The following is a 13891-nucleotide window of genomic DNA, read 5'->3' as shown; positions in this document are numbered from 1 at the left end:
AGGTTTCGGATTTTTTTAGTAAGTTTACTATTGGTTTGGTTTTTTCGGCCAGAATTGGTAAAAATCTTGATAATGAGTTAAGTTTTCCCACTAGTCTTTGTACATCCTTCAAATTCTTTGGGCTTCCCATCTTCATTATTGCTTCGCACTTGTCAGGGTTCGCTTCAATGCCTCTGTTTGTCAACATGAAACCCATAAATTTTCCACCTCTTACCCCAAAAACGCATTTTTCTGGATTAAGCCGAATTTCGTATTTTCTTATCTGTGCAAACACCTCCTCAAGGTCTTCCAAGTGTTTCTCTATCTCCCCTGATTTCACAACCATATCATCAACATATACCTCCATATTCTTTCCGATATGATCCTTGAACACCTTGTCCATCAACCTTTGATATGTTGCTCCAGCATTTTTCAAACCAAAAGGCATGACTGTGTAACAATAATTCGCGGTATCTGTGGTGAAAGCCGTTTTTGGAACATCTGGCTCATACATTTGTATTTGATTATACCCCGAATAGGCATCAAGAAAACTCATCATCTCTTGTCCAGACGCCCCATCCACTAATCGGTCTATGTTGGGTAATGGGTATGTATCTTTCGGGCAAGCTTTGTTTAAGTCTGTATAGTCTGTACACATTCTCCACTTTCCATTTGGTTTTTTGACAAGCACTACATTGGATAACCATGTTGTGTATTGAGCCTCTTTTATGAAACCAGCTTGCATTAACTTCTCAGTTTCTTCCATTGCTGCTTTTCGTCTTTCTTCTCCCAACTTTCTTCTTTTTTGAGACACCGGTCTTGCTTCTTGACATACAAACAATTTATGACAAACTACTTTCGGATCAATCCCAGGTATATCGGATGGTTTCCAAGCAAACAAATCTTTGTTGTTACGTAACACTGTGATGAATTTACTCAATAATTCTTTGGGCAAACTTCCACTTACATAAGTGCATTGCTTCTCGTCTTGACCCAATACCACAGTTGTGGTCTCTTCTTTTGGTTCTATCCTTTCGTCATTTATTCTTGGGTCCAAATCGGCCATTGCCACCATTCTTTCAGTATCATGATTTGCTCTTAAATTCATCTTTAAACCTGCTGCATAACATTCCCGAGCATCTTTTTGATTGACATAAACCGTTGCTATCTCACCCTTTTTTGTTGGGAACTTCATAGCCAAATGCGGTGTTGAAACTATTGCTCCCAGTTTATTCAAAGAGGATCGTCCTAATAACACATTATACGATGTAGTAGCATCCACCACCAAATATTTGATTTTGATCTTTTTAGTTTTATTACCTCTTCCAAACGTGGTCATCAAATCAATGTACCCCTTAGTATTAACTCTTTCTCCCGAAAAGCCAATGATCTGCTCTCGGAAAGGTACAATATCTTCTTCTCTTAAATGTAATCTTTTGAAAGTATCCCAAAACAAAATATCAACTGAACTCCCCTGATCAACTAAGGTTTTCATAACGGCGTATTCGGCTATTTCTACCGTTATCACCATGGGGTCGTCGTGATCGGGATCAATCTCTTGAAAATCTTCATCTGTGAAAAGCATTGGTGGCAAGGTTCTTCTTTTGAAAATATGATTAATGGTTCTGATACTTCTCCAATGTTGCTTTCTTGCTGATGAGGATTCCTTTCCTGAAAAACCTCCTGAAATTGTGTTTATAAATCCTCTGACCGGCCTACCCAGACTTCGTTCCCGACTCCGCCTTACTGATTGAGTGTTATGATGATCCCTATCACTTCTTCTTTCTAACCTCCCATCTCTTCTATCATTTCTTTTTTCAACTCTTTTTTCATCTCTTCTTTCAAATCTTTCAACTCTTCTCTGGCCCATTTCTCCCCCTCTCGATCCTCTCTCAGGACTTAACCTTATTCTCGCATTTCCTCCTTGGACGAAGTGTTTCAATTGCCCAGCTTGAATTAATTCTTCTATTCTATCCTTCAACCCGATGCATTCTTCTATATGATGGCCATGATTTTTATGATACTCGCAACGCTTGGTATGATCTGCTCTTTCTGGTGTTCGTGCTTTTCTTGGTGGTGGTATTATTTCTGTTGCCATAGCTTCTTGTAAAACTCTAGCTCTGTTTGCATTCAAAGGTGTGTATTGTTGGAATTTTCGGCTTCTGAATTCTTCTCGGGCTCTTCTTGCAGCAGGTGGGTGTTCTCTTTCTATCACCCTCTTCTCACCTCCATCAACCCTTACTTGGTTTCGAAACTCCCTTAATTCTTCCATTTGCATAAATTTTGATGCTCGTTGCCTTAGTTCATCCAAATTGATCGCAGGTTTCTTGCAAAGACTATCGGCAAACGATCCCGGTTTTAATGCCGTTATCATATGATGCATGGTGACTTCTGGGCTAAGATTTCGGATTCCCAAAGCAACCTTTCCAAAACGTTCCATGAACATTCTTAAGGACTCTCCTTTCTCTTGTCTTATGTTCACTAAGGCGATTGACGTTAAATGATGAGAACGACTAGTTGCAAATTGAGCGCCGAACTTTTCTATCAACGTATCAAAACAATCTATACTCAAAGGTGGGAGGCGTGTAAACCAACTCAATGCTGCCCCTTTCAGAGTTGTAGGAAATACTCTGCACATAACAGCATCATTCCATGTATACAAGCTGATTTGAGTAGTATATATTGCAATATGCTCATCAGGGTCTGTACTCCCATCATATTTGTCAATGGTCAAGTTCTTCCAATTGTCAGGCAACGGAGTATCGATTATAACATCATAAAACGGATGTTTTCTAGAAGATGTCCCTACACAAACCCCAGAATTTTCAAGCCATCTTCTTCTGGTTTGGGAACTTCCGTTGTGACACAGCCTTTCATTCACTTGTATCCTAGGTTGAACAGTTTCGAAAGATGAATTCAAAACCGTTTCCTCTTGTAACTTTCTCCTCATGTGTGCGTTTTTGGCTCTCAACATACTTAATTCTTCTTCATTATTCTTCTTTAACATCTCGAATTCTTTTTGTAATTGGACCAACATCGCCATTGGCATGTTAACATTGTCTTCCCGGTCTCCACCTTATTCCCCTCCTTGACTCATCTTGCCTTTAACCCTTCTCAATTGACCCTCGGCCCCACGGTGGGCGCCAAAATGTTCTTACAACAGGGACCAAGAACACTCGAAATGGGTTAACAAGACAAATCCTTCAATATTGGGCTGAACACTATCTTGGGCTGGGTACTTAATTTCTCTCCTTGATGGGAACTCTTGGCTTCTCCTCTCGGCTGGTGCTCTCGGCTTTTCCTCTAGGCTGGTGCTCTCGGCTTCTCCTCTAAGCTGGTGCTCTCGGCTTCTCCTCACAACAGGTGGGGGGTACCTGCAAGTCGCTCCGATGCCAAAGTCAGAAAAGGTTTAATATTTATCAGATAAAATCACTCTTACCTCTTTCTATCTCTGAACTCCTATTTATAGAGTTTCTTTAATGGGCTTTCCCCTTTACTCTTGGGCTTTCTTTCTGCACCTTTTTTATTATTTGTGCACCCCTCTTGCAAGTTTTTATCTAATTGGACTTTTATAATATTTATATTTTTGTTTTATTCTTGTCTTCATCGCTTTCGGTCAAAACCTCTCGATTTTAACCTAACATCTTAATTGTTATACTATGTAGTTCTCGGCATGAACCTCTCGGTTTTAGCCTACCAGTACAATAATAATAATAATAATAATAATAATAATAATAATAATAATAAAATTATAATTTATATGTAATTAAAATTCATATATAATATTAAAGATAATTTAGTCAATAAATTTATGTTATAATTATTCTTATTTTCATTTTAATTTCATTTTATGATTTTTTTTCTACATTTTATATGCACAATAATTTGCATGTCTTTTATAACCGAATTCACGGTCGGAAATAATGCTTTAATCAAATATACAGACAGTATGTATAATAATTTATCATCATTTATTTTAAATACAAAGATAATATAGTAATCTTAGACATTTATCAGATAATTTTTTATTTATTTATTATATCAATAAAATTATTTACAAAATTTACCTTCATTTTTTCACAATATCACACAATTTATATATTTTTTTTCAACTAAATTCACATGTCATAACCAAAAAAATGTTTTAATCACACACCTTCTATATATAAATAACTATATTTGATTTTAAATTAATTTTAATCACAAAAATTACAATTTTATAATTCGTTTTATCAATTACACTTATTCATATCATTTAAAAATTTCTATCAATTTTCCCATTATTTTTCATTCTCTTTTCCTTAATTGAAATTGCAACACTTTTTTTCTTATTTCCATCCTATTCTTCTGGATCAAATCCACTCATTGAAATAAACAGACGAAGTGATGAAAAATGAGAAGCAATTTATAGCATGTGGCCAGTGAAAATGTAGCTGAAAGAATTTCAAATAGTTATAGGTGAGAGTAAGAGATAACTAAGTAACGTCTAACAACTTTCAGGAGGCAATAAATTAATGAATCTCTGTTGGATCCTAACATATTATCATAATAGTAAATTTATTTACCTTTTACAATCATCTTTAAAAGTGCAATTACTCTCGCATCCTATCAAATTTGAAACTTCATCATTTTTTTTATTGAAATGATAAAAATGTTCTTAAATAAAAGGATACATACAAAAATACTTTTTAGATTTTTTTTTCATTTTCTTTTTCAAACTGTATTTTTTTATTTTGGAATTACTTTTTTGAAATGAGATTTTAATTTTTAAATTTTATTTCAGAAATATTTTTTTTTTCAATTCTAGGTTTTCATTTTTTGAAATAAAGGACATTTTTTAAAATTTAAAAATGTGTAGGATGCAGGTTCAACAAACTCGCTGTAGGAAGAATTTGTCTATTAAAAGTTACACATGTAATAATTTCCAATTGACTGATAACTGATAACAAAAAAGCAATTGATTTTCATTCAGCATATTAAGATGTTTAAAACAAAGCTTAATTAAAAACATAAACAATATTTTTTTATATGTTTATTATTTATCAATAAAACATTATATTAATCATATTTAAATAATAAAATAATGTTTGACTTACTTCTTTTTTAATTTGAAACTTATATTTAAAAAGTAAGAAATTAAGTTAAAAAAATATGTTTGATAATTTTAATACATATAAATATATAATTAAATTTTATAATTACTGGGTAAAGGTTTTATACCTCAAGATTTAAAATATAAAAACATTAAAGTTAGAAACTACTAAGATTAGTTTTTAAAAATAAAAAAATTGTTACAAAAAGTACTCATTTTCTCATAAAACAAATTACCTTTACCTGATCTCACCTCTCATTTTATTGAAAAGAAACAAAGAATAGATTATATCAAACACTACCAAGGAATAACTTAATTTGGCTTCTTTTGCCAAATTATCGAAAAGTTGGATAGCTTAAAAAGGGAGCAAAATATTTTGAAAGGTTATTGGAAATTCACCATTTTCCTCTTCGCCCTTCAGACAATTTTCCAAAGAAGAACAATATTTAGATTTGACCTTCAAAACAGCATGGAAACATCCCAATCTTTAAAAATAAATTAAATTATGTATAATAAATAAATATATATATCATTCTATGAAAAGATTCCAGTGGTGGTACAACTACCTTTATCCTTCTAATAAAGACAGTTACATTTCTACACAAGTCACACCCTATTGACTCGAGTGCAGAAGCACACCACAGCTTAATAGTAAAAATAAAATAAAAAATCTCATGATGCACTTCCACCTTCATATTCTCTCCTAATAATTTCAAACACAAGTTCATTCCAGGTATCAACAGGGCCTGGCATGCACCAGTGCAAGCAATCCTGTGGTGGTGGCCTTCCATCAGGGCCACGTTTTGTAATCTTATTTGGGTCAGGACTCCTGAAGGGGCCAGGGTGACCATCATGCCTGAACTGAAAAGCTTCAGTAATATCCATTAGCCTCAACTTCGATCCATTTGTCACCTTTTCAACAGCACGGTTGAAACCTGTCACCTGTTGCTCATGCATTATGTTTGTGTGCACGTTTTCCACCCCTTCACCAGGTGCAAGAGGCTTAACCTTCCCGGTGCATGATCCACCAGTGTTCCATGCCCCACCCTCATAATGGTCAGGTGAGTAGGAACGCACAATTGTAAGCCCTTTGTAATTTGGAATGGTAGCAATAGCAGTTAGAATTGTTTCAACAGATATACCATAAGCTTTAACACTGTCAACCTTCATCTCCCGAGACGTGTCTGGCCACCACAACTGTCCCCCCACTATCTCATTGTTCAAAATATACACAGACTTCTTGGCAAACCAATGACCAGAAGAAAGAACCACCACATCAAAGTTTGGGATGTGCTCCATTAACTTCTCATCTGGGGCATCAAGATGGAGCTTATCTACACCGTCTGGAGCATAATCAAATGGTTCGGATATTAGTTTTACAAGCCACGAGGACCATATCCTGACAATCATAACAGAACTGGACCTAAAGTAATATCGTTGCATCTTATGATTTCCCCGATTCTTCGGTGTCTCTACCTGAAAGTACAAAATTTTAGTTAAGCTTCTCACCGTCATAAAATGGATGGCTAACACATAATTCCCGATATCCAGAAACCTACGTATGTGTATATGAATATATAAAGATGAAATGCATGAAACTGACTGCCAACAACAAACCATTTTTTATCATGAACATGGCATGGTGCAGGTGCAGCACCACGACCAAACGATGACAATTCTTCAACTAGTGCGCAAAAAGGTCTCTTTTTTAATTTTAATATTATTTGGATGGGTAAGACTATGGAAGACATAAAAGTTGAAAACAAAGTCAGGACGAAACCAAGGACTGGAGGACCATCTCCTGAAATTTTATAAACAAAAAAATATTCGGAAAAATATACTCCATGCACTTGAAGCTGTTTTACTTTCTAAATATTTTTATCAAGGACAAGCATCACAGATAGATTTCTCAAATAAAAGAAATCAGGTGTTGCTTCAAGATGCAAAAAGGATGTATTTGAAGAGTGCCGCGAGATTTTCTTGAAATTTTAAAATCTAAACTAGTATTGTATGACTTTTTAAGCATCTATCACAATAAGAAAGACAATTTATTTCTTCAGGTGACCCCAAACCAAACAAATATAAACTCAAAACTATGCTCACATGCTGATGATACAATCCCATCTGTTTCTTTAAAGAATTATTATGTTTAAGTCAATAATTCCAGATACAAATTTCTTTAAAGCTATCCAATCCATATCTTTCTTTAAAGAATTATTATGTTGAAGTCCTTCCCTTGAAAGAGTTTATTGCCTTTAGATTGTCTATAACTTGCGACAGGGATGTGGTGGAAATGGTGTAAAATGGCCAAAAAAGGAGTCTCGGTGATGAGAGAATGCTAGAAATCAGAAAGAAACATGATTTTTGGAAAGAAAAAATTTTGGCACTAATGAAGGTCCACCAGGCGGGCAAGGATTCGACTAGGCTCTAGTTACCATGTATAAATAAATGATAGATAGTCATATGATGGAATACTTGTATCTCACAAGCACAACCAAGGAACATATTATATATAGAATGTACATTGAATTACAAAGAGATGGACCTAGGTCCATACAGTAACATGTATCTAAAAGATTGTAATCACAAAAAATATGTAGCACCCTTAAGAAGATATTAATCTGACAAGTCAACAAAACACTGAAAATATGTATCATCTTGGAATCATTTTATTTTCCACACAAATCAGATCAATAAGGAATAAAAAAATAACCTGCCACAGAATACACAACATTGATTCCATCTGGTTTCGGGCTACTGAATCTCCAATGAAAGCCAAGGTCTTCCCTCTCATCATCTCCAAAAATTTTTTGGGATCAAACCGTGGGAGGTCACACTGAGAGGGCTTCCATCGCCAATTTTCATAATCCTTGTCAGGCCTCCCATTACCCTGACAATTCTGCATCTGTGTCAATACAGGGCATGAATTGTTTGAGTATAATGGTCCCGATGGATCATGTATCCAATGTCCGTGGTACAGATCGCAACCTACAACACATAAGAATGTGGAACAATTAAAAAATACACAATATACAGTAATACCAAACGATATTATTGAGAAAAAAGGTTATCCCTATATATATGAGGAATTGTAGTAACAAGATCCAATAACCAACAATTAATATATTTGAGAACATTTAAAAACATGAAGCAACACAAATGAAATATCTTCACTTCAAAAAGTACAAGAGCAAGATCAATGGTTCGGACTCTATGTCTCTCTGTATGTGTTGACCAATATTTGTGGGTAGTCCTATAGTGGACCATCATCAAGTAATATGATATGCCCAAATAAGACTTTGATGTTATCTTAGAAAATGAATTTAGTCTTAATTTAACCCTACAAAAGTGAGTTGCAAGATAAAATTTACATTCACTTATATATTATAATTTGATCATATTTTTAATTCATTGATCTCCAACAATTCACTTTCTTTACATTCTTATTATGAGAATTCTGGTAAGTTCTTTTTAGGCATTTCAGTGCTGTTGACAATGAGATTCAAATCCTTCTATTTTTCACTACCACCCAATAAAGCTGGTAAATTAATGGGAACTCAGAAAATAATTATGGTCTAAACATATAACCTTGTAACCATAAAAAGGGTAAAATTGGCTGGAACTGAATGATGAATCTCCATGGGAATGAATGGGCCATTGAGTTCAACAATTTGCATCTGATGCATGTGACTGCAAGCCCTCATAATCACCTTTTCCTTAAAAGAGTAAAGTTCTAATGTATCAGTATAACGATATACCACTATGGTAAAGTCATTGACAGCTGGAGCTCCATAATACTATGATTCAGACAGCACTCTCTTACTCAAGGCACAGTGGCAAAATTCCAACTCACAACATAATCACTTTTATGCTCCCCATCATATTTAACCAACCCTAAAAACTCTAAGGTAGGAAGTGGGATGGCTGTTACTTTAAATATTACAACAAAAGATACATAATTTATACTACATATAGAAATACTAAAAAATAAAGAAACTCGTGATAAATAACATCACACTTATTATTTGATCCAACAAATTGCACATAAAATTAGGGAAAAATCAAAATTTTACCCAAAAATATCCTTAAACAACAATATTTAGCAGTAAAAAGTGTTTTAAATCTTGAGAAGAAACACAGTGGCTGAAACCAAAAGCCCTATTACAAGATAGCAGATAGCAAGATAGTTGCTAATGTAAGATTTGACATACAGTCCGTATAATTTATACTATCTATATACAATAAATTCTTAAAAATGATAAAACCTATAAAACAATCATTTTATGACTAACAATATAAAATCATGCGTCTTAAACAAAACATACAAGTAAAATACAAATAAAAGTCAAATACAAGTTTCCTAGATAGGAATCATCATCATCCAAGTTATGAATCGTGCAAACTGGAAAAAATCTTCACTCTTAATTAACCTTACTGAAAATCCACACAGATCAAAATAAAAGGAAGGTTAATACACATTGACACATGGACAACAAGCTAGTGTAGGTTAAAGATTACAAGTGCAACCTGAATTTACCAAACCAGCTTACCTACAGGAGATGTGCTTTCTTGCTTCTCTATGGAAGCTGGAACAGCAGTTGATCTGGAATCATCAGAAGACGGAGAGGTCTCATTTGATGCGGTACTTACAACTGTGGACTGATTGATCAAAGCCACCGGAGCAGGTTCTTGCATTCTAATATTATCTGTCTCATTGGAAGAGTTGGAACCTGCCAATGGCATAGTTTCACTTGAATTCGAATCAATTTGTGAATTTTCTTGAGCAGGCAAGCTACTATTGGCTATATCTGCACTTTCTTGAGCAGGTAAGCTACTATTGGATACATCCACATTGTCGCCAACCGTAGTCACTGGTTCTCCTGAACTAGAAACTGCGGGATCTTGTTTCACTTCCTCGGTCATTGGCAGGTTTACTGGAGTAGACTCAGTCAAGTCCGATTGCGAGTTTGTTTCAGTATTAGTTTGTTCTTTCTCACTATCATTAGACACCTCATTGGAAATTGAGGAAGACTGCAGATTCTCCGACGGAGATTTATTATTAACCTGATCTAAACTTGTATTCAAGTGACCATCATCAATAGAATACTCATTCCCTGAAGACACAGGTAAATCTAACTTTTCTGAACTACCTACACTATAAAAATAACCCTGAACCGTGGCACCAATTGGGGATGATACAAGAACCCAGGAAGCACAAAATAAGAAAACAGCCAGTGCTCCTACCACAACTGCAATCCAAGAAAGAGGCCTTGGATGGGAAGACGCTCTGGGAGAACCTTTGAGAGGAGTCCAAGCCATGTCATTCAATCAATACAATCAAGCTCAGCACTAAACTCCCAAGCACGAAATCTTTCAAAACCATACAAAATATCTAAGCTTTCAGCGATGAAAAACACAAAGATTAGGTAACTAGTGCCCGAGATTAGATCAATCCCGAAGAAATCCTGTCATAACCGCAAAAAAAACAAATCAATAGGATACGAAGAATGTGACCGAAAATATGAAGAGGCAGCAGAAATACCTAAAATATTGTTTTTGAAATAGGAAACAGAATTCAAGCAAATGAACATACCTAAAAAGAAAATGTACCAAGAAAAACAGATTTGGAACACATAATGAAAGAAAAGCATAAACCTTCGTGAGGAGATTTTCCGGGTATAAAGTGAAGAGAATGGTAAAAGTGCTGGATCACCGAAAGAACAAGGAATAACAGCAAGTTTTGGCTGTGTTTCTGATGCTAGACGCAGTGCGCAAGGAATGGAAGGTAATTGAAGAAGACAAAGAGAGAGAAAGAGTCTCAGATGTAATTTATCGACAACAGGATCTTACCTAAAATTCATGCCAACTTCTAAGTTCTAGGTTACATTTGATTTTTTACCTGCCCATGCTTCTTCATAATAAGAAAAGAGGTCAAATGAGTTTTTTCCCCTTTAAAAAAGTTTAAAACTTTAAATTTAATATTTAAAAAAAAATCCATTTTTAATCTCTCCAACTTTAAAATGCATTCTTTTTTAACCAAAAATTAAAAAAAGAAAATATCTTTAACCATTTCAACAAAAATCCATAACATATTTTATAAAAATATATATAGCAAAGTTTTTCAAATTCGAAGTACTAGGAATAATGGAGCCAAATATCCCGTTAAGGTTATGTTTGACAATTTACAGAATCTAGTTTTTTATCTTTCATTTATTTCTCTTTAATAAAATTTTATCCATTAAGTTATTGGTTTAAGTAATATTTAACTCAAATTCTTTAAATAATCTATTGCTTAACTGCGTGAAATTGATTTTGTTTTGTTTTTGTTAGGATGAGGTAGTGGAATGACTTTGTTTTATCTTATATGCAAATTTTACTAATGAATTCTTGCTATTTTTTCTTTGAATTAAATTTTAGTGTTGTTTAAGATTTTTTGAAAAATTAAAAAAAGTACAATAAATTTTATTGATTTTAATAAAATATTTATAAGATTTTTTTATTTTCATTTTTACATCATAATAAGTAATGAAGAACATTTAAAAAGGAACAAAATAAGTAATGAATAGTAACTCTATGAGTATTTAGTCTTAATGCTGATAATAAGATAATGGGTACTTATATAAAAGATAAACTTAATTATTGTTTGGAATGCTATAACAATAATATAGAAAGTTCTATTAAATGTACATAAATTATACTTACTTGTAGTAACAGCTGAATTGCGTAATATAAAAGAAGAAATGTTAGATTTCACAAAATGAATTGGATTTTGAAAATATATAATTATTAAATTCTAATTGCTGTTCATATTTATATATCTTTTATTTGTTATGCTTTATTGGGTCTGTGTTAGGTTATTCACACAAATCTTATGAAAATTATTTGTATGTATATATATATATATATTCCAATATACCATACAAAATATATATTCTCCACAGTGTCCTAGTATAGCTGTCCTATTAAATAATTCTAATTTAATTTCTTTTAAATTATACTTATTTAATGAGCGATCTTATTTTAAAATTTCTTTTTTTAAAATATGTTAATTATTTTCATTTACTTTCATTACATGAAATAAAAGAACGTTTTAATAACGAGTAAATAATATATTTAGCCAGAATTTTGATATTTTAAATATTTATAATTTTAACTGTTTAAATTTCTTTTAGATTTTTTTTATGATTTGGTTCATTGTTAACTTTTTAAAATCCTAAGTATAGTATATTTGTCAAAATGTTTTTACAATTATTTATTAAATATCTTGTAATGTGTATTGAAATTAATGGACAAAAGTGACATCAGTTTGTATCCTCAATCAATCATATTATATATCTAAGCTGGATTTCTTGTTCAACCATTTTAAATACGAAATAAATGTTGAAAGAGAAAATACTTATCTGAGTTCAAGGTTATTCGGAGTAAAGTTACTGGATTTTTTTAATATATAAATAATTATTGTCTTACAAATATATTAGCGAACAATAAAGAAATTTTAAAATATTTTATCTTACTTAATTAAGCAAAATATTTACAAATCACATATAAATGACTTTTTTTATATTTTTAAGATAAACAATGGATGTACTCATTGCATAAAATAAAGCAACATTACTAAAATAACTAAATGACAATCAAATAAAATTTATATTTTGAAAATTCTATTGCCTTAATTTAATTTTGATTAAATTAGTAAATTGCAGTTAGATTTTTTAATTATTAACTGCAATAATGTATTTATTAAGTAACTTTTGGGGTAGTTGCAATTTTATGAGGCTACCAAGTTGGTTTCCTTTGATTTTTAGATGTGTTATTTCTCGTCAGGGTTTTTTTTTTGTGTGTTAGGAGGGTACTCTACTCCTTTGGTGCTTTTGAGATAGTTCTTTTTTTTATATCTTTTAATCTATTAATTTTTTATCGATTAAAAAAATTAAGTAACTTTTGGACAATTTATTAAATAACTTCTAATATATTTTGATAGTACTGGATTTTTTAATTTCATTTTTTATCTTTCGAAAATACCATTCAACAGTAACATGGATGCTTTTGTTGTAAATACATGCTTTATTCATACACGAAAGAAGAGTATTTCATTCATCAAAGACATTACACTCGCTTACATTATTTGGGATCATTCTGGAAGCTATAAAAGCAGCCTAATCTAAAGCTATTTTTTTTTCTGATTAGATCTCCTTTTGAGTTAAGGTCGTAAATTTGATTATTAATAATATGAGAAAAAATTATTATTGTTGTATCTAGTATCATGTGATAAAAGTTAGGTGAATCAAGTTATTATTCAAGATTGTCTTCAATAATTCCCAATTGAACTGTGATGTTCTAATTTGATGGTAAATATTTAATCCAATAATAAACTACTTTTACAATGAATTGACCATTAACAAAAGTATCCACTTAACAAAATCAAACATAGCTATTTGATATATAACTAATTTTAGAATTTTGTCTAAAAATATAAACTCTATTATTATAAATAGAAACATGCACACTGAATGTACAATGTATAACAAAAATCAGATGTAGTAGCATGTAGATATTTATACAAGGCAAACTCAATGCCAAAATTATCAACCAAAGTACTATTAAGTCATGTATCTAATAACAATGTCCCAATTGATATTAAAAAAAAGTATTAAGAGAAAGGGATGATTGAATATGATATAAGATAGGACAAGTTCCTTTCAGAAGACAAGTTTAAAGTTTGCTAGTCCATCCTAGATTTGGTACATTTAGACCAATAATTGCTTATTTAATATAATATTTAAGGCACATAAATCAGACAAAAACTAACCGTATTATATT

General features: G+C 32.3%; 1 protein-coding gene across 2 annotated transcripts; it reads right to left on the bottom strand.

The window, feature by feature from the left end:
• Window positions 1-5557: 5557 nt before the first annotated feature.
• LOC137828350 (protein YLS7) lies at window positions 5558-10991 on the bottom strand. Of its 2 annotated transcripts, none has more exons than XM_068634875.1 (4): window positions 10727-10991; window positions 9622-10536; window positions 7785-8059; window positions 5558-6547 (listed from the first exon to the last, which is right to left on the bottom strand). In XM_068634875.1, exons 2-4 carry the CDS (start codon window positions 10388-10390, stop codon window positions 5744-5746), a joined length of 1848 nt encoding a protein of 615 aa, XP_068490976.1. In that variant the 5' UTR covers window positions 10391-10536; window positions 10727-10991; the 3' UTR covers window positions 5558-5743. The 2 variants fall into 2 exon arrangements, with proteins under 2 accessions (XP_068490976.1, XP_090161366.1); XM_090305240.1 differs by having other exon boundaries at window positions 8660-10536; window positions 10727-10871.
• Window positions 10992-13891: the final 2900 nt, after the last annotated feature.

This window comes from Phaseolus vulgaris, chromosome 7, assembly GCF_051622355.1.
Source record: "Phaseolus vulgaris cultivar YP4 chromosome 7, ASM5162235v1, whole genome shotgun sequence".
Classification (NCBI taxonomy): domain Eukaryota; kingdom Viridiplantae; phylum Streptophyta; class Magnoliopsida; order Fabales; family Fabaceae; genus Phaseolus; species Phaseolus vulgaris.
Note: the sequence above shows the minus strand (reverse complement) of the source record. Positions and strands in the feature narration are given on the sequence as shown.